The 22,494-nt window shown below is 40.6% G+C and overlaps 1 protein-coding gene across 2 annotated transcripts in view; it reads right to left on the reverse strand.

Annotated features, from left to right (window-relative positions):
• MAP3K20 (mitogen-activated protein kinase kinase kinase 20) overlaps positions 1-22,494 on the reverse strand; it is a gene marked incomplete at its 5' end in the record, with an annotated part of 211,727 nt that overhangs the window by 184,997 nt on the left and 4,236 nt on the right. For both annotated transcript variants that reach the window (XM_082260669.1, XM_082260670.1), the window contains one exon: positions 3,853-3,940. In XM_082260669.1, the coding sequence (XP_082116795.1) occupies positions 3,853-3,940 (88 nt within the window). The remainder of the gene's footprint in view (positions 1-3,852; positions 3,941-22,494) is intronic.

Raw genomic sequence — 22,494 nt, forward strand, 5'->3', positions numbered from 1 at the left:
AGAGCTCACCAAGTACTAATAAGCAGGGGGATTAGGAGAGTTACATTATGTAAACGAATTCCACTTATTTTTGATGATAGCAAAAAGAGAAATTAAGCGAATTATAGTTATCTGATGGGTCACTTTTTAATGCTTCATTATGCCGGCTGAAATTATTAATAATTCAAGAAGCACAACTGTTACCATGAGGAGGATAAGACACTTGGTATACAGAATACTTGGGATATAATCCTTCCTAAGACACAGGGTATAAATGGCTGTACAAGGGTGATGTGCTAAATTCTAACAAAACACTGCACAGACAAAAAACAAAACCAGATAATCTCTCCAGAAGCCACAGTCTTGCACAAATGAGAGCGAACAAATCCAAAACAGCTGTATGCAGTACAAGGGCGTAATGACGGATCTCAGGACCCCATAGCACAAATATGATGGGGCCTTTCAATTACTTTTCTACTGTCATTGATCTGAACATAAACTGTGTCTTAATTAACCACTTGCCGACCACCCCACGTAGATTCACTGCGGCAGGGCGGCTCGGCTGCGCATAATTACGTAGATCTACATGATTATGTGCACGTGGTTTCGGCGGTGCCCGCATGCCTCCGGAGCCGCGCTCCCGCTTTGATTAGACACAGCAGGAGCCAGACCGCCGGAGGAGCGGGCTTGATCGCTGCCGGCCTCCCGCGGTCTTCGGTTAGAATGAGCAAACAAAGCAGGCGGGTCTCCTGTCAGAGAGGCAGAAAAAAAAATCGTGTGATTCAGCTAAGCTGAATCCCCGATCTCTCTCTGCCTCTGTCCAACCCATCCCCCCACACAGTTAGTAAGCACAAAAGGAACACATTTAACCCATTGACACCCTTCCCTGCCAGTGTCATCTATACAGTAACAGTGCATATTATTTAGCACTAATTACTGTATTAATGTCACTGGTCCCCAAAAAATGTCAAAAATGGCAGTTAGGGGACCAATCTGTCCGCCACAATGTTGCAGTCCCGATAAAAATCGCTGATCGCCGCCATTACTAATAAAAAGCAATAAATAAAAAATCAATAAATCTATCCAGTACTTTGTAAATGCTATAACTTTTGCGCAAAAAACAATTATTATACGCTTTTTGGGATTTTTTTTTTACCAAAAATATGTAGCAGAATACAAATTGGCCTAAAATGATAAAAAAAATAGATTTTAAAATTTTTTTTTATTGGGAATGTTTTATAGCAGAAAGTAAAAAAATATTGTGTTTTTTTTTTTCAAAATTGTCGTTCTTTTTTTGTTTATAGCGCAAAATCTAAAAAGCAGAGGTGATCAGGTACCACCAAAAGAAAGCTCTATTTAGGGGAAAAAAAGGACATCAATTGTATTTGGGTACAGCGGCGCATGACCGCGCAATTGTCAGTTAAAACAACGCAGTGCCGAATCGCAAAGAATGGCCTGGTCATTAAGGGGGTAAAACCTTCCGGAGCTGAAGTGGACAGGTAGCAGGTGAGCTGTGAGCATGGTCAGTACATTACTAAGGAGCAGAGCTGTGGATTGGAGTAGAAGAGAGGCATCTTTGAATAAAAACTTTGAACTTTTATTTGCCATCTAATCATTATGTCCTTAATAGCTCCCCAGACAGTTTTAGCATCCCAGGTCTAAGAGACCTAGGGTGTATTTAAAAAAAATATATATGCACATTCATTCTGTGCAATTGCCAGCAAAATCTAATGTTACTTTTTCTCACCTCACCAGGTCGAACGTTATTCATTGAGAAAAATAGTATGAATCAGGAAAACACCACATTATGGCCACTAGATGGAGTTGATGATCATAGTAAATAAATATTTATTTACTATGTTTGGCAGCTCCATCTTGTAGCCCAAATATATGTAAATTCCAAGTCTTCCCATTAGTTCCACCACCACAGCAAGCAAGTGCTAAAAGTGGTTGTCTAGTATTAGATAAAACAAGATTTGTCAGCACTAAAAATGACCTTCACAATATCTTAGAATGACAAACACAATAACACAATTGATTTATAACCCCAATACAAACTTCATTAAACTGTGACTTTTTTTTTTTTTGCAGAACTACTAACAGCTGTTTTGTAAGTTTTAGTTGAGGAAACACATTGAGGTTTTTTTCAGCCTAAGGAAAACTGCATTTAGATTACAGAGTTAAAGCAGCATTAAACCCAAAAACAAAACCTTAATATATTGCATCTTACCAATCCTCAAACATGGTGGCTTTAGTAATTTTATTTTGTCTCAACTTTCTAACAATAAAGTGAAAACTTTGAAGCTTGAGAACCACTTTGCCTCGTGCACACAGGGTGTTTTTACAGCCACTTCTAGGAGCGCCAGGCTTTTTTTTTTTTTGCAGCTTAAGAATGCCTTCCATGTTATTCTATGGCCTCATGCACACACAGGCATTTAGAAGCTGTAAGTGACAAAAAAAAAAACCCAGGGCTATCACATTCTGAGGAACGGCTTTACAGCTGTAAAAATGTCTGATGCTGCTAAAGGCAGCTTAACGCCACATACAGCGTTAAGCTGCTTTGATCGTTTTTTCTTTTTTTTTTTGTAATGCAGTGCCATATTGCAAAAAATGGCGTGGTGAGGAAGGGGGGGGGGGGGGGGATAAATCTTCCGGAGGTCACGTGGTTAGGGCAAATCCATTTTAATTCAAGGCAAGGAAACAGGTTTGCATTAACCACCTGGAGCCTAAGCCTTTTTCTGACATATGTTGCTTAAAATCAGTAATTTTTTCCTAGAAAATTACTTAGAACCCTCAAACAATATATATATTTTTTTAGCAAAGACCCTAGAGAATAAAATGGCAATTGTTGCAATATTTTATGTCACAGAATATTTGTGCAGCGGTCTTTCAAATGTAATTTTTTAGAAAGAAATACACTTTCATGAATTTAAAAAAAAAAACACTAAAGTTAGCCCAATTTTTTTGTATAATGTGAAAGATATTGTTACGCCAAGTAAATAGATATCTAACATGACATGCTTTAAAACTGCGCACACTCGTGGAATGGCGACAAACTACAGTACTTAAAAATCTCCATTGGGCAATGTTTTTAAAAATTTTTAATGGTTACATGTTTAGAGTTACAAAGGAGGTCTTGTGCATTTTTTTTTTATCACTTTTATTGCTGTCACAAGGAATGTTAACATGACAGGCAATAAGAGGTACTCTTTATAGAGGGATCTTCCTCTGCACTTAAAAGCACTCAAAACGCCAAGTTTGGTTGTTTTAAATACTGTAATTTTTTTTTAAGGCTCCAGTACCCACAAAGGGGGGGGGGGGGCATCCCTTTGCGCTCCTTGTAATAACAACCGAGCGGCTGCTGAGCCGAATTGGATGGGATGAATTGAAAGCCGACCGTAGGCTCTAAACAACGGTACTGGGGTGATGCCTTTAGCTGCAGGCATCACCCCGGTACAACCCCCTGAAGCTGAGACCGCATATTTGATTTCCGTCGGCGTGAAGGGGTTTATCCCCCATTTTCCACAACCCAAAATGTACCCAGGTCCTATAAAAAAAAGTTCCACCTTCTGGCTTGGTATGGGAATACAAAATATTCAAAATAGAAAAATGTGTGCAAAACCACTTTACTAGCCTTTAACAGCAACAAAACAACCATTTTAACACCGCAATTTAATTTTAGCATATTGACAGAAAAAAACATTAGCAAAAGATGGTAAAAGCAGTATGGATTTTCCAGAGATAACAAGAATTCCTATTAGCCAATGAACAGGTCTACAGTTATTATTGCTGTAGGCATCACCTCTATTTCTTCAACCTCCAGTCTATTTATTTCAAAAGCAATATTTAAACATATTAAAAACATATTCTTACCTGTAACTATACAGTAGTTAGGTGGTTCAAGTACAGCTCCATAAAACTGGATGATGTTTCTGTGACTAAGCATGCTAAGGATTTCTGCCTGCAAAACAAAAAAATAAAAATAGGTGTCATTTTATTCACATACAAGTTAAGTGTCACTAAACCCAAATCATAAACGCAAAATGCGCTGGACCGCCTAAATATGTTTAACATACTTGGCAATCATAGTTTGTATTGATGCTGATGGAACCTCTTTATATGTATATTCTCCCTATGGGGAAAAAATCGTAACGTTGTATTATGAATACATTTTACTTTTTATCAAACCAAGTTATGGTGTTCACCATTTTGTGACAACTTCACATCCTTTAAAGTCCTATTTCAAGTGAGTTATAGGAGGGTGAATTTTGGCCTTTCCTTGTTCTCTCTTTGTTTTTATGGTTTTACCCCAATAAAAAACTATCAAAAAATGGTGTATTACATGCTGTTCATACTCACTATGAGATTCATATTCTGTCAAAAACCTGGTTGATCCTGCTGTTCTCTATCTCCACCTTCTCTACATGTCCCCAATTCAGCTAGGGATTTTGCAGATCAGTGTCGGTAGCTCTGCACATGCTCCGTTTTCAGTGAGTTTCTATGCTAGCATTTCCTCCCTATCACATCTGAGCAGCCCATGTGACTATAGAGTCACACATGTGGGCGTATACACAGTGGTATTTGACGGCCCACTCCCTCCCTCCTCCTCCATGCCCACTAACCAGATAAACACAATGGGGGCTGAATAGTACATATAGATTGATGGAGGAATCATCTCCCTCCTATTCTAATGCTGGCCATACACTATATGAAAAATTGTTTGAACTTGTTTTCGAGTAACGAACACTTGGCCAGGAGAGCAAATGATTTTGGCATCATGTAAAGACTAAATTTTCATTATTTAAACGGATTTAAATGAATCAGTTTTTCATTTATTTTGTCACGTATGCCTAGTGCAAACAGCTTGCAGAAACATGTTAACCTTTCAATTTATCGTTCGTTCAGCAGAATTTTTCAACCTGTTCTTTCGATTTTTCGGCTCTGAAAAGTTAAAAACTATTTTCCATTGATGCCTATTACCTGGATGAAAAATGAACGGTCCAAATGACAGATTTTCGAACGAATCTTCAGCTAGGGTATGGCCAGCATAAGACACAGGCTGGTGGAACATGACACAGCCTGTGACTGGCAGAAATCCGCCCATACCATGTTATTTCCCAAAAAATAATAAAAATGTGATTTCAAATATATATTTGTATGGCAATTTATAATAGTTTATTGATATTATTTATTTTTACTCTGTATTCCAAAGGCTGTTTTTTATTTTAACATAACATGTGACCAGCAGCAGAGGCCCGGAAGCTCCTCCTGCTTAGGTTTCCCTGCAGACAGGCTGGGAAAGACCTGGGACATGTGACTAAAAGGTACTTAGATGGGTAAAAGGTACTTGAATGGGTTTTTTAAATTAAAATAATTACAGCACCATCATCCACATACAGAAATAGAAGGGACAATGTAAATTAAATGGTGTGCTTGTAGCAACACTTTAAGTCTTCCTCTACCCTTAACAAAAACCCTCAATGTAACCCTAACACTAATCCTCCTTGTGACCCAAGCACTTACCCTTCCCGTAACCCTAACTTTCTCTGTACCTTAAACACTCGCCCTCTCCCTTATGTAAACATATTACCTTGTTCAAGTATTCAACACTCCCGCACTAAGATGCTCTGTGCCCAGGGCCGGGACAAGGGATGAGCAGAAGGGACGACTGCCCTGGGCCCTGTGGTATCATATGAGGCAGAGGGGGGGGGGGGGTGCTGCATAGAAAGTGCCTACTTACAAGCTTGCCGGAGTACAGGAAGAGTGGGAATTTTTGTTTAGGGAGAATTTTAGCTTGAAATTGAATTTATGCTTGGGGGTAATCGTGCAGATTAGTGCTCAAATTTGTTTGAAAGGGAGGGAGCGATATTCTCTGACACAAAATCCTACTCTTTGGGGAGGGGGAGCTGCTTGGAATCTTTACCCTGGGCACTAGATGTGCTTGCCCTGGCACTGTCTATGCCAAAGACCAAAACAGTGCCAAAGACCCCCACATCAGAAACGACTGATTTGGTAAAATATGTAAAGTTTTTCCATTTTACAAATGACTTACCCTACAAAAGGCAGTTTGTGCCTCATACAAGATTTAAAAGTTTCCAAATAAAACTAGCAAATTAAACAGTCATGGTGTTGCCTTGTTGTTTCCTAGGTTATGGAGCTTTCACAAAGACGCAAGCAGCGACTGAGAAAAATAATTATCTACCGGTCAGTGCTATGCTACATGTACATTAGCAACTTTGTGTGTACATTCTCCATATCACTATGAATCAAACCCCAGGTGTCAGATGCTTCATGCCAGCTTTTAGAAGCACTTCTAAAGTGCAGTGTATCCAAGGTGGCAGTGCTTTTCTGTGACCTCTCTCTTCCCATAGTTTATGTAGTTAGAAAAACCATTTCCTTTGATTGCAATCGTTCAAAACAGCAAAGTTGCTTTTTGTGATTTATGTCAGATCTTTCACTTTGTCTTTGATGTCACTGAAGAGGAGAAATGAGAGCTGCCAAGGCTCAGTTCACAAAACTACTTCAACATTTGTTGTCAGGATTGCACTTATGTTCTTCAAAGCTAGATATTGTCTCCTTTTATTGGGATTTATTTTCCTTCTACAGCAGGTGGAGCTTGCTGAAGAGGATGGTTGATAATTATTTTACTTAAAATAGCAGCACAATGGTACAAAACAGTCATGGGGGGTTTAAAAGGAGTTTCGCGAAACCATTTCTGAAATATTTGTCTAAAGTTTCCATTGTGTGCAAATTACCTAAATCTTAACATAGATGTCCATCAATGCTTTACCTCTAACTCAACAAACAGTGTCCCTCAATGAACTCAGAGAAAAGAGTTTTACTGGGAGTACAAACATTTGAGATTCTTTATTATTCATTGGGGGGCAGAGATCCATACACAATTATGCCTCGTACACACGCAACGATAGTTGGCCGTGAATTTTCGGCCAACGTCTGATCGGCCGATTTTCGGCTTGTTGGTATGATGCTTTCGACAACCGATTCCGACTTTTCGGCCGAAAAAAATCTGGTGTGCAGGCTATAACATTTTTGTTGGCCGTCAACATAACGGCCGATTTTCCGTCAGTCAGTACAGATTTCGGCAGACAAAAATCCAATGAGCAAGACTGGGCATGCTCAGAGAAGAATAAACACACGGAAAGTAATCCAGCACATGACATCACTTCTGAAGTTGGTTTTTGTTGGCCGAGAAAATTTGTGCGCAGTCTAGAGCACATTTCAACCAACACAACAACACTGGGCAAAAGACGGCCGATCGGTCGGCTGATAATCGTTGCGTGTGTACGAGGCATTAGACCAGTGGGATGTGAGCAAGTACTGTCCAATTAGGTGGTTGGCAAAATATACAAAAACAATAAAAATAAAATACAGACCTACGTGATAGACATCCTCCCTCCTTGTCCATCGGGTAGTTAAGGTGTTAGGCCCCCAGACGGAGCTGTCCCACCTCCCGTAGATGGCACTATAACCCACTCGTCCAATAAATCTATGGATCACTAGCTGTGTACCTCAATGAACTTTAGAGAAAAATCTGTTATAAAATACAGGTCCTATCTAGAACACTATGAGGTTTATTTACTAAAGCTGGAGAGGGCAAAATTAGCCACAATGCTGCAGAGAAACCAATCAGCTTCTAACCTCAGCTTGTTCAATTAAGCTTTAGCAATAAAATCTGGAAGCGGATTGGTTTCCCTGCAGAATTGTGACTCAATTTGCCCTCCCTAGCTTTGGTAAATAAACCCCTATGTGTGCACATACAGTATGCCTAAACTATGAATGTTTAGGTGACTTTTCCCCAGGTGTTCTACTTATCTCCTACAATTCAGATCCAAACTGGTTTCCTATAGAGTAAAAGTTGTAAGGACATTAGATTGTAAGGGAATGATGAGAAGTGTTCTCTGTAGAGCTACACTAGTAAAATACATATAAAATGCAAACACTAGGGTGCTACGTGAAAGGTATTCAGTCTGCCACAACCAGAAATGCAGGTCCCCGGGTAATTACATACACTAGATTACCAAAAGTATTGGGGCGTCTGCCTTTACACGCACATTAATTTAAATGGCATCCCAGTCTTATTCTGTAGGGTTCAATAATGAGTTGGTTCAACAGCTTCAACTTTTCTAGGAAGGCTGTCCACAAGGTCTAGGAGTGTGTCTATGGGAATGTTTGACCATTCTTTCAGAAACACATTTGTGAGGTCAGACACTGATGTTGGAGGAGAAGGCCTGGCTCAAAGTCTGCGCTCCAATTCACCCCAAAGGTTTTCTATCAGGTTGAAGCCAGGACTCTGTACAAGCCAGTCAAGTTCTTCAACCCCAAAATTACTCATCCATGTCTTTATTGACCTTGCTTTGTTTCAGGTTTGCACTGCTTGCAGTTTCAGGGTCTTGGCAAACTTCTTATAGCCTAGCTCATCTTAATGTACAATTCTTTTTTTTTTTCAGATCCACAGAGTTTTTTGCCATGAGGTACCATGTTGAACTTCCAGTGACCAGTAGGAGAGAATTAAGCGATAACACCAAGTTTAACCCACCTGCTCCCCATCCACACCTGAGACCTTGTAAAACGAATGAGTCACATAACACCGGGGTGGGAAAATGGCTAATTGGACCCAATTTGGACATTATGACTTAGGGGTGTACTCACTTTTATTACCAGCGATTTAGACATTAATGGCTGTGTGTTGAGTTATTTTGAGGAGACAGCAAATTTACACTGTTATACAAGCTGTACACTCACTACTTTACATTGTAGCAAAGTGTCATTTCTTCAGTGTTGTCACATGAAAAGATATAATAAAATATTTACAAAAATGTGAGAGGTGTACTCACCTCTGTGAGATACTATATATATATATATATATATATATATATATATATATATATATATATACAGGGAGTGCAGAATTATTAGGCAAATTAGTATTTTGACCACATCATCCTCTTTATGCATGTTGTCTTACTCCAAGCTGTATAGGCTCGAAAGCCTACTACCAATTAAGCATATTAGGTGATGTGCATCTCTGTAATGAGAAGGGGTGTGGTCTAATGACATCAACACCCTATATCAGGTGTGCATAATTATTAGGCAACTTCCTTTCCTTAGGCAAAATGGGTCAAAAGAAGGACTTGACAGGCTCAGAAAAGTCAAAAATAGTGAGATATCTTGCAGAGGGATGCAGCACTCTTAAAATTGCAAAGCTTCTGAAGCGTGATCATCGAACAATCAAGCATTTCATTCAAAATAGTCAACAGGGTCGCAAGAAGCATGTGGAAAAACCAAGGCGCAAAATAACAGCCCATGAACTGAGAAAAGTCAAGCGTGCAGCTGCCAAGATGCCACTTGCCACCAGTTTGGCCATATTTCAGAGCTGCAACATCACTGGAGTGCCCAAAAGCACAAGGTGTGCAATACTCTGAGACATGGCCAAGGTAAGAAAGGCTGAAAGACGACCACCACTGAACAAGACACACAAGCTGAAACGTCAAGACTGGTCCAAGAAATATCTCAAGACTGATTTTTCAAAGGTTTTATGGACTGATGAAATGAGAGTGAGCCTTGATGGGCCAGATGGATGGGCCCGTGGCTGGATTGGTAAAGGGCAGAGAGCTCCAGTCCCACTCAGACTCCAGCAAGGTGGAGGTGGAGTACTGGTTTGGGCTGGTATCATCAAAGATGAGCTTGTGGGGCCTTTTCGGGTTGAGGATGGAGTCAAGCTCAACTCCCAGTCCTACTGCCAGTTTCTGGAAGACACCTTCAAGCAGTGGTACAGGAAGAAGTCTGCATCCTTCAAGAAAAACATGATTTTCATGCAGGACAATGCTCCATCACACGCGTCCAAGTACTCCACAGCGTGGCTGGCAAGAAAGGGTATAAAAGAAGAAAAGCTAATGACATGGCCTCCTTGTTCACCTGATCTGAACCCCATTGAGAACCTGTGGTCCATCATCAAATGTGAGATTTACAAGGAGGGAAAACAGTACACCTCTCTGAACAGTGTCTGGGAGGCTGTGGTTGCTGCTGCACGCAATGTTGATGGTGAACAGATCAAAACACTGACATAATCCATGGATGGCAGGCTTTTGAGTGTCCTTGCAAAGAAAGGTGGCTATATTGGTCACTGATTTGTTTTTGTTTTGTTTTTGAATGTCAGAAATGTATATTTGTGAATGTTGAGATGTTATATTGGTTTCACTGGTAAAAATAAATAATTGAAATGGCTATACTGTATATTTGATTTTTGTTAAGTTGCCTAATAATTATGCTCAGCAATAGTCACCTGCACACACAGATATCCCCCTAAAATAGCTAAAACTAAAAACAAACTAAAAACTACTTCCAAAAATAGTCAGCTTTGATATGAATGAGTTTTTGGGTTCATTGAGAACATGGTTGTTGTTCAATAATAAAATTAATCCTCAAAAATACTCATTTGCCTAATAATTCTGCACTCCCTGTATATGGATCTACTGATGCAGGGGAAGGGGGGAAGACTATTGTTGCTAGTTTCTGGGTGATCTATTGTTGCTGGAGGGTCCATTGCTGCTGGTGGGGATCTACTGTTATGGGGGATTTGTCTATTGCTGGATGCTGAACAGTCCACTGATGCTGGCTGCTGAAGAATCCACTGTTGCTGGTTGGAGTCTATTGTTGTTGGGGTGGATCTATTGTTGTTGGTGGGATTTTTTTATTGCTGGGGGGGGGGGGGGTTATTGTTGTTGAAGAGGGTCTATTGTTGCTGAGAGGAGTCTCTTGTTGCTGGGGGGTCTATCGGGATCTAGCGGGAGGAGAGTAGGGGGCAGGGACGGTGCTCAAAGGTTGGTTATTGGCAGAGACAATGGGTCACTCAGGGGAGGAGGGAGTGTATGTATGTATATATATATATATATATATATATATATATATATATATATATATGTGTGTGTGTGTGTTTTATATATATATATATACACATACACACACACATGTATACATACACACACACACACCCACACACAGGTTGTATAGGACACCAGGGATGTGTGCTGGACAGTAGATAAGTATCACCATTGTTTTTAATCCTCGTTTAAGGGGGGAGGGGGGGCAACAAAATAAGCAGTTTTGAGTACTCATGGATTCTCACGCGTACAGGGGTTCCTAACAGGTTTTTCTTAGGATTATTAAGTCCTGATACAAGCCTCAAAATCTGGAGGCTTGGGGAGATCTTGGATGGGAAACCCGGACTACGGGTACCTTGGACTTGAAAGGGTAACCTGCCTGCAAAAGAGGTCTAAAAGGGACAAGAAGTCGCCAGCAGGTGTCCATGAGGAGTTGTGTGAAACAGGACACAGTGGTAAGGGAGCTGTAGGCTGTTTTGCTGCTGAGATGCCGCTGGGCTATTGTGACCGTTTCTGGACCCCTGGAGCAGACGGGGACTTTAAACCCTGTTGTGGGACAAGTTTATGCAAGCGGTGAGGCAAAGTTTTGTTTTGTACCATATTTTTTGGACTGTTTTGTTTGTTTAATGCTGAAGATAAACTGTTTACTTTTATTGCAGAAATTATAACTTTTTTTTTTTTTACAAAGACACAGCTGGCTAGTAATCTGGACCCCAAAACATTACAGTTTATGTATTTACATTTTTAGAGTGGTGCTTGTGGCGAGTTTTGACGTCACAATATCCTTGACTGCACACTCAATAATGTCCCTCTTCAAATCTCGGAATCACCAGAGATACATGGTAGAATGCAGGGGCAACACGCAGACTTTTAAAAAGTCAATATTTGCATTCTGACAGTGGGAAGCTAACAAAGCAATATGGAGGCTTGAATTAATAAATGGAAGTTGTTTACTAGCACCTCTTGGTAGTAGCACTTGCAAGGGTATGTTGGTTTATACATACTGTTGTTTACTTAATAGCAATAGTGACCAGGCATTTTTGTACATGCATAAATCACATTTGCTGGCAGCCATCACACTGATGTACTAAATTTGGAACACAGACATTGGATTTCCACATATTCCAAATTCAGGAAGGATTTGACAAAACATACTGCAGTATATTTGGGTCTGAGACACTGACATAGTGTCCCTTGGAATATCATTCCCCACAGATCTTAGCTTACAAATGCTATTAACTTCAAACACACAGCTATCAGAGACTGTAAAATAGTCTTTTTTTTGTTTTTAGAGAATACCAGGGACAAAAACCTGCACAAAACCTGATGGCTTAGACAGACATTCTAAATCAATTAATATTTTTGAAGATCTTTAAATGTGGATGTACAAAAAATGGTGAATAGTTTTGAAGGTATAATTCAACTAACTTTATTTCATAAATAAAATATGGAAAAAAAGAAAGTGAATCATTTGTCAATAATTACAAAATGTCGCATGTGCTTTCCTAGCTTATTATAAATCAGACAGGTTTTATATTTTAATATGATACCATTTTCACGCATCTACCACTTAAGCCCCGGAAGATTTTACCCCCTTCCTGACCAGGGGGTTCTTTGCGATTTTTTACTGCGTGACTTACGGACAATTGCGCAGTCGTGCGACACTGTACCTAAACGAATTTGATGTTCTTTTTTTTTTTCCACAAACAGAGCTTTCTTTTGGTGGTATTTGATCACCTGTGCGATTTTTACTTTTTGTGCTATAAACAAAAAAAGAGCGTAAATTTTGCAAAAACAACAATATTTTTCACATTTTTTTATATGAAATTCCCCCCCCAAAAAAAAATGTAAAAATCAAAAAAATTTTAACATTTTTGGCCAATTTGTTTTCTGCTACATGTTTGGGAAAAAAAAAAAAAAAAAAATCGCAAAAAGCGTATTTTGATTGGTTTGCGCAAAAGTTATTGTGTTTACTAACTAAGGGAAATATTTCTGTCATTTTTGGTGTTTTTTTTTTTAACGCGTAATGGCGGCGATCTGCGATTTTTTTTGTGCGGTACTGCGACATTGCGGCGGACAGATCGGACCCTTGACTGACGTTTTTGACACTTTTGGGGTTACCAGTGACATTACTGCAGTAATCAGTGCTATACATATGCACTGTTACTGCAAAATGACACTGGTAGTGAAGGGGTTAACTTTGAGAGGGAGGGGTGGTGTGTGTCCCTAGGGGTGTGATTCTAACTGTGATTGGCTGTGGCTTGAGCTGTAGGAACAGTGATTAACGGTCCTACATAGTAGAACCGTATGATCACTGTTTCTACACAGAGGAGAATGACATGCGGCTTGTTTACATCAGCCGCCTGACTTTCTCCCTCTGCACCGACGATCGGCGAGTGACCAACGGACATCGGGTCCGCCGGTCACACGCACGGACTTGCTGGGGAAGGAGCCTGGGCGGGAGCGCGCCTCCGCGGGCGCGCGCTCGCCCGCTATTGGCTCCCAAGCAAGTGACAGGCTAGTGACGTATATATACGTCACTTTGCCTGGCCGGGGCTGACTGCCGACGTATATCTTCGTGCGGCGGTCGGCAACCGGTTAAGCCAATTACCTCTTTAAAGAGACCCTGTTACCAGGACTGCTTCATGTTATAGATCATCCTGAGGATGCACAGATGAAGGCAAGTTGTTTGGCTCAGCATATCAGAGGAAACTGTAGTCCACTGATCGGTTACCCTTCCTTTATCAGGAATTATCCGGAGGCCCACTGCAGGAATGCAAAAGTGTCAGCTGGCCCCTATTTACATAGGAAACCAAAAAGGTGGCAGGGGGTGGAATTTGCGTTGGGCAAGTGGCAGATGAGAAGAGGACATCCCTGGGCTCGTTGGAAAGAGCAAGTATGTTTATTCAGGAGTAGGTACCAGCACGGGTAATAGAGATTTGATTTACTTTTTTCTGGTGCAAGGCCCAATTTAATGTTTAACTCCAAGCATCTTTTTAACAACCCCTGTATTAATATTGTAGTAGCAATTTGTGGATTTTCATGCACAGTACAGGGGGCCAAACATTTTTGTAGTTTTAGTTTAATTGGTAATGTATTTTGTATAATTAAAATTATCTCAAATCTCAAAGAAGTATGAAGTTACAAATTTTTAAGAAGTAAAACATTTCTAGACTGAAGGGATTCACTTGTTCATAAAAAAAAAAAAAAAAAATCTTACCTCTTACCTGTGATGACACTAGAACCACAGCAGCCCACTCAGTAGTGATGAGCCCATTGATCACCTGCACCTGCCTTACCAGAGTCACTCTCAATGGTTGGATACAGCTTTCACAATGCATTTCAAAAGTGACCCCCATCCATATTAAAGTGAAGTTTTGCATCCCCAGAATTTGTAGGATTTTTTTTAAAGTTGCTGTTGGGTGAAAAAATGATGTTTACTCGACTGAATCAAGCTTTGTGGCTCTCTAATCCTTGGTTCCGTGAGATGTGGCTGATTGACCTACCATTTCAAGGTGCCTCCATAGTTCCAGGGCCAGTGCCACTTAGCAAAGCCAATGGCATGATACCACTCATGTATTTAGCTGTCTGTAGGGTCTGGGGTTACCTGGGACCTTTTCTTTTTCTTTTAAAAGGATTTCTCTGGCATAAAAAGGTTGAGAAAGCCTGCTTTATAGACTATTTCAGGGGCCTTATGGGCCTCTGAGAGTAAGATCATTTTTTTTTACACAATATTTTATTGTAAAATAATAATGAGCAATACATAATAACTTTGGTCAAATACATCTGTCCATTACATAGAATACATTTCAATACGGTTTAAGAGTAAGATCTTGACTGTTCTATCTCGACTCACTCTTGAGGTCCAGCGCTCCTCCAATACATACCTATTATTTAGCTCCAGTGTGGAGAAACAAATTTACTATGGAGTTCTACCAGATGCCTCTATCACTTCACAGAGAAATATAGCTGGTAGTTTATAATATATAATAAATGCTTCCAATCAACAATAAAATATCATGATAGGGTGGACTGAGCTTTTGAAGAAACCAATTTCAAAATGGATAATGATATAGACCAGGGGTCTCTAATATTTTTAAACAAAGGACCAGTTTACTGCCCTTTAGACTTTAGGGGGGAGAGGGACAGACTGTGGCTGGCCAGTGGGAGTAGGAAATGTCCGAGTGTCAGTGGGAGTAAACAATATCTTTGGCTTGGTGGTCAGTAGGAGTTAATAAATTACATAGAGTCTGATCAAGAAGATGAGTAAACATTCCCCATTGTTAATATGACAAGATATAATAGTGTCCCATTGTTGGTGGAGTGAGGGCATAGTGCCCCATTGTTTGTGCCAGTGTGAGGAATTGTACCTCATTGCTGGTGTCCATGGGAATACTACCCCATCATTGGAGTCAGTTGGAGAAATGATGTCCCATTATTGGTGGCAATGGGAAACATGGTGCTTCATCCTTGGTTTCAGTCAAGGAAAAGTGCCACATCATTGGAGTCAGTATGGGAATTTATGCCCCATCTTTGCTGTCACTGGGAGGATTGGTCATTTTTTTTTTAATTCTGAATATTGTGTGGGCATGTTAGACCCTCCGTCTGTTTTTTTCATTTTGGGGTCATCTCACTTCCTGTTCATGTAACACCTGTCTCTAACCCCTTTCAGAGTGTAAAAAAAATGTTTAGTTGACTTTTCTGTGACTAACGTGATTTAAAACTAAAATCAGATGTAAAAAAAATAAAATCAGAGAATAAAAAAAATACTACAAAGTGATGAAATTTGCTTCATATTTCTGAACCCAACAATAGCTATTACTGTATTTAGAATGTTGTAAAATGTGCCTTGAATCTCCTCCGAATCGGTTTGGCTCTGTGTCAACATACTTTCGGCATTCTAAAATACCAAACCCAAAAGACAAAATTCTCACACACTGTAACAAAAGGAAAAGGAATAGTCCTCAAACATCTCTACAGCAACCACTGAAGCCAAACACATGGAAATAGTAACTCATTTTACAGACAGTTTATATCCTGTCAGATGATCTGAAACATTTGCACTTTGGAAACATATACTGTCAAACTGAACTCAAAATTATAATTCAGCTGCTGAAAAATACATCTATGCCATATTACGCAAGTATATATTTAAGGTATGAAAGAAGTAGCGCTACTTAGGTGTGATATATTAAATTAAACATATCATTAGAGTATTATAACCATATCATTATACTGGCCACACACAGTAATGTGTCCCTTAGCGGGTGAACAGTAATACACACTATATAAAACGTGCCAAGCAAAAATCGTATTTTTCATTACATAAATAGGCCAATATTTTAACCTGGAAGCACAAAACCAATTCCAAAAAAAAAAAAAAAAAGTGTAATTTATAGACATCCCCTTCCCAAATGCATAAAGCGTTCATGTTTAGTGTTCTTTATGGGCTCCCGTATAATGTGAGGTAAAGGGGAGCGGTTTCTAGCTCCCCTTTCCCTCATGGGATAGTGGCGGGAGAAAAGGGCTATCTTAAGTCCTCCACTGGGCCCTTGGAGATAAGGGGGTCAGAATAAGGTCAGGGCTTCCCTGAGCCCTAAGGCCCCTTTCACACAGGCGGACCATTCAGACCCGCCTGTCAGTTTTTTTGGCGGATCTGAACATATGCCCCATGCATCTCTATGGGGCATCGGATGTCAGCGGAGACATTTCCGCTGACATCCGATCTGTCAAATCTGGACGGATGGAAACCCTATTTTCCATCCGTCCAGCGGATCAGATCGGATGCGATTGGATGAGAATGGACAGACGGTCCCGTTCCCATCCGATTCCCCCATAGAGAACAGCTGGACCTGACAGCTCTGTCTCCGCACACAGCCTGGAGACAGAGCTGCCATCCGCCTGATCAGGGGGGGTCGCGGATCGATCCCCCCCTGAGAAAAACAGAGTCCGTCTGACGGACTCCCTGTGTGAAAAGGGCCTTAGAGATAAGGGGGGGGGTCACATGAAGGTCAGGGCTCTGGGAGGGGTCAGCTAACCTCTCCGGGGGACATTGACCTTGGTAGAGCATTCTAGAAGGCTGGGCTAGGGGTATATAAAGGGGTTCCGTGGGGCTCATCTTTATTCGCCTCGGAAGCAGAGCCCTCCCTCCCTATTTTGTCGCGGTCAATATTATGTGGTGGGGGTCACCTTTGATTATTCAAAGGGGGATGGTTACCATCTTTATTGTTGCCATCTAGTTAATTTGGCAATACAAGTTTGTCTTAGTGTTATTAAGTTTGCTGTGTAATTCAGTTATAATTGATGTTTGGAAAAAATATTTGGAGAGTATACGGTTATGCAACCTGAGTCGTGGTGACTAGGTTGTTTGCAGTGTATTTATTAATTTTTAAATATTATTGAATTTTTTTTATTTAAAACAATAATAAACGGCGCGGCCTTAATTATTTCCAACCTGGTGTCCTGGTGTTATTTATTTTACAACTAAGCTTTATATAGTTTATACAGTATTTGGAAAATTCCTTCCTACTATCCCATGGAATCCTAATGGGTAAATACCTGCAGCCCTGCTCCTAAAATCTGGTCAGGGATGCACACAGTCTTTTGTTCAAAACAGTCCTGACCCGCCCTTGTGCCAGTCATGCACACACTGCGCTTCCAATTCTTTTTGTAGAATGATTATCCATCCTTACCTAAGAATAGAGCAATCCGTAGGAATTAACCACTTGCCACAGCCATCACCCCGATACCGTTTTTTAGAGCCGACGGTAAGCTTTCTTGTGATCTCAAGCAATGCCGATTGACTGTTATCCCAAACAGTGGGAGGGCCCCCATAGCTGACAACTGCCCATGATTTGGAGGGACTGTCCCTAATTTGGAACAATTTCCCTCTGTCCCTCTTTTCTCCTCATTTGTCCCTCATTTTGGTCTGATCTATATAGTTGTAAATAAAATGCTCTATTTACATTTCACAAAGTGATTCCTAGTGCTAAACCTTTCATCCAAATTCTAAATTGCTTCATTTGTAAATGTCAAAAGCCAATATAAAAGGAATAATAGTGGTTAAAACAAAAAAAAAAAAAAAAAAGCACTTGTGGATTTAACTAATAGTTTTTTTATGTATAATTCTCCTTCAAGGGGGCATGACAGGGGGTGTGTCTTATGCCTACATACTTTTGGTAATCGGTGTCCCTCATTCCCATCTCAAAAAGTTGGAGGGTATGGGGACGACCCCTCCTTCCGCGGCTTGCCCGGGCTCTCCTATCCAACCAGGAGGCCCGAGCCACCAGCAAGCACGTCCTGGTCAGAGACATGAACAAAGCCACAATCAGCTTTAATGGGGTCTCCAATGTAGTAACCCGGAAAATATGTCACTTCCAGTTTACTCAGCAACCAACGGCACCAGTTTTAATTAAAATCCACAGTATTAAAAAAATGCAACTCTTGGTGTTTTGAATACTTTCAAGCGCATAGGAGGGGGTTTGGAGTCTTTTAGACCTCCAGATCCCTCCATAAGGAGTACCTGTCACTGGCTATTACTGTCACAAGGGATGTTTACATTCCTTGTGACAGCAATAAACGTGATCAGAATTTTATTTTATTTTTTTTAAAAGGGACAGTGTAAAAAAAATAAATAAATGAATAAAAAATGTTTAAAAGCACCCCATCCCTCCGTGCTTGCGCGCCAAAGCAAATGCATACTTAAGCCGTGCCCGCAAATGTAAACAATATTAAAATCACACATGTGAGATATCGCCACAATCATTAGAGTGAGAGCAATAATTCTAGCACAAGACCTGCTCTGTTCATCTAAACAGGTAACGGTTAATTTTTTTTTTTTTTAAACATCGCCTATGGAGATTTTTAAGTACTGTAGTTTGCCGCCATTCCACGAGTGTGCACAATTTTAAAGCGTGACATGTTAGGTATCTACTCGGTCTGAAACCATCTTTCACATTATACAAAAACATTGCACTAACTTTACGGTTTCGTTTAGGGGTAGAGTTTTTATTGGTAACGTGTTACAACCAGAAAGCTACTGAAGAGGCTGTGGCAGTATATTGCCTACAACTACCTTTGGGTGACCCCTCTAGTGTCCCAAGTGCCACTAACCCCAGGCTGCTGTAATGTGCCAATTTCAAAATGGTTAGCGCTGAGAACTGCCTCCTCTTCCCCTATCATGTGATGGGCAGGCTTACGGGCCAAATTGAATGTGTAGGAGAGAATGCCCAGCACATGACACTACCAGGAACGTGCAGGGCATTCTCAGCACAAAAAACTACCGGGAACAGGCAGGAGGGCATGCCCAACACATAACCCGACCAGGAATGTGTGGGAGGGCTTGCCCAGCACATAAAAAATACCAGGAAGGTGCAGGGGGGCATGCCCAGCACATAAAACTACCGGGTACGTGCAGGAGGGAATGCCCAACACATACCACTACCAGGAACATGCAGGAGGGCTTGCTTAGCACACAACACTACCAGGAACGTGCAGGAGGGCATGCCCAGCACATAACACTACCAGGAATGTGCGGGAGGGCTTGGCCTGCACACAACACTACCAGGAACGTGCAGGAGGGCTTGCCCAGCACATAACACTACCAGGTACGTGCAGGAGGGCTCTGAGTTCATGGAACCTGGATAACTGTAGGGGTCATCTAAAAACAATTGCAAACACCACTAGATACAGTACCTGCATTGTACTGCCTCAGCCTGTTATTTATAGTACTGCCACGTTTACTTAAAAAAAAAAAAAAAAAAAAAATCATTATATTATATTATATATATATATATATACACACACACACACACACACATACATATACACACATACACACACGATATAACATTTCATATTCCTGATCTGTGTCTGCTGTACCGTGTACTTGTATGAAAAGTATCCGGTTTTCTTTGTATTGCTTCCTGTGTGGGAAATCCCTGGTGTTCCTACCAGTCCCTCTGCTTTCCTAATACAAACTGACCACACCAGGCATGAGAGCACTGCATAGGTTAGTCTTTGCTAGGAACTCAGACTGCTCTTCTCCAATGATCAGACTTATGCGGACCCCCCCCCCCCCCCCAACCCCCACCCCAGCCAATCACTGGCGATTAATGTCCTGCTGTTTCCTGTCCCCTAGCTATCTGAGCTCTTTTTGTAGATAAGAACAAAGAGTATTTAATAATTTAAAAAAAATACAGTATATATTTATAAATTATTAAAACATTTTTTATATGTATACACATGTTTTGCCTCTCATTTCTATTTTAAACTTAATGTGTTTTTTTACAAGACAAGGGTTCACATATAGTTTAAGGCTCTGGGTTTCTTGAACTGTCTGCAGAGGACAGAGCAGTAAATGTTAGCTGGAAAGGTCTAGAGACATTTTGGAACAGAGACAACATCTAATATCAAGCTGCACTTTCCAACAGTGAAGTAATGGTCTCTTCACATTCCCATCTTTAAGAAGCCGAGACTTGCTCTTAAAGCCCAGTTACGCTATTTTTACCCCCAGCAGAACTTGCTATCCATTTCAGTTTTGCTTGTTTTCTCCTGTAATTCATGCTGTTCAGAGAGCGCCTGCTCATGTGACCCTTCCAGTAACCTTACAGCAAGACCACTTTTATAAATGGTCTCTGAAAAGTCTCAGATGCAAGTCATTATACAACTATGACAGCATGCTGCAAAAGGTCTTAAGACTAAAAAAGTATTTTTCCTCCCTTGTATCCAAAACCTACTAAACCCAAAGTGATGTCAATATCAAGAGAATCTGACATCGCAGACACAGGTATATTATACACATACACTACTGCACAAAAGTTTAAGGCAGGTGTGAAAAATGCAGCAAATTAGGAATGCTTTCAGAAATAGAAGGGGTAATAGTTTATCTTTATCAATATATAAAATGAGTAAAAAAAAAAAAATAAAAATGTAAATGAACAGAAAAGAAATCCAAATTAAATAATTTTGTGGTGTGATCAACCTTTGCCTTCAAAACAGCATCAATTCTAGGTACACTTGCACGAAATTCTTGAAGGAACTCGGCAGGTAGGTTGTTCCAAACATCTTTTCTGTGGATGTAGGCTACCTTAAATCCTTTTGTCTCTTCATGTAATCTCAGGCAGACTAGAGGAAGCTGAGATCAGGGCTCTGTGGGGGCCAAATCATCACTGTTCTTTTTTACACTGAAGATAGATCCTAATGAAGTTGGCTGTGATTGTCCTGCTGCAGAACAAATTCAGGACCAATCTCATACCTCCCTAATGGTATGGCATGATTGGACAGTAGTATGTACCTGCATTTCTCAGCATTGAAGACACCATTAAACCTGACCAAATCTCCAACTCTAATGTAGAAAAGTAGCCCCAAACCTGCAAGGAACCTCTACCATGCTTCACTGTTGCCTGCAGACACTCATTATTGTATCTCTCTCTAGCCCTTTGTTAAACTGCCTACTGCTACAGCCACATATTTAACATTTTGACTCCTCAGACCAGAACACCTGCTGCCATTTTTCTGCACCCCAGTTATTATGTTTTTCTGCATAGTTGAGTCGCTTAGCCTGGTTTCTACGTCAGAGATATGTTTTTTTGGCTGCAGTTCTTCCATGAAGACCACTTCTGGCCAGACCTCTCAAAACAGTAGATGGATGTGGTCTGGCAACTCCCTATGAATATGTTCTATTGGAAGAAACATGTCAGCGACTTCTCATTGCCATTTTATCTCTTGTGCGCTGTCTACAGATGTTTGTAAGTGTACTTCTTTCCTTTTAATGGAACCAATTCCTTGGTTTGAAGCAGTTTTACACTAAGTCTGCATTGTCTGGTTTATCCCTACATATGTGACGCCTCATGGGAAACCCTGGCATCCTCTGTTGAGACTCCTCGGCCACCCCTTTTTTGACCATCTGGTGATCCAGTGACGGTTGGAGATACCCGTTACAATATCAAGCCTTTTATGACCCATTTACTATATGGTAATTTGGGTTCATATTATCCGGTAAGCGCATTCAGTTTTACTTTGTTGATGTGGGGATCCTTTCACTATCCACCATCACGTCTACCAATTTGGATGCTATTTTCTCACTTGGGACTTATTTCTTATTTATTTAGATTTGTATATTTCACCAATGTCCCTATGTTTTGCATACTCTTTAAAGAGTTCGTATATGTTGATTAGCGCTGCACTCATTATTTACATTTTATAGTAGATGGGTGTACCTGGGGCCCACTGGTTTCTGCCAGTTCTCGGTTGATAGCACTGCTGGACATCTTCGTGGCTTGTCTTTCATCTCCTGCATTTAGTTCCCTTTGACCGACCACTGTGTCTACCGTCCTCAGCGTTGCCCGTTTCTTTGTGCATCTTCCCCAGAGCTTAAACAGCACATCTTGAAACCCAAGACTGCGTTGAAATCTTTTCCTGGGAGAGACCTTGCTGATGCACTATAACTACCTTGTGTCTTTTTGCTGTCCTTAGTCTTGCCATGGTGTATGACCTGTGACATGAAACAGTGATCCACAACCTCACCTTAGTAGCAGAGTCTGGCTGTTTCTCACTCAGTTTTAAGCCTCCTACACGGCTGTTAATGACTGTGTTTCAACCTACATATGAAATT

Source organism: Pelophylax lessonae (assembly GCF_965119305.1).
Source record: "Pelophylax lessonae genome assembly, chromosome: 6".
Classification (NCBI taxonomy): domain Eukaryota; kingdom Metazoa; phylum Chordata; class Amphibia; order Anura; family Ranidae; genus Pelophylax; species Pelophylax lessonae.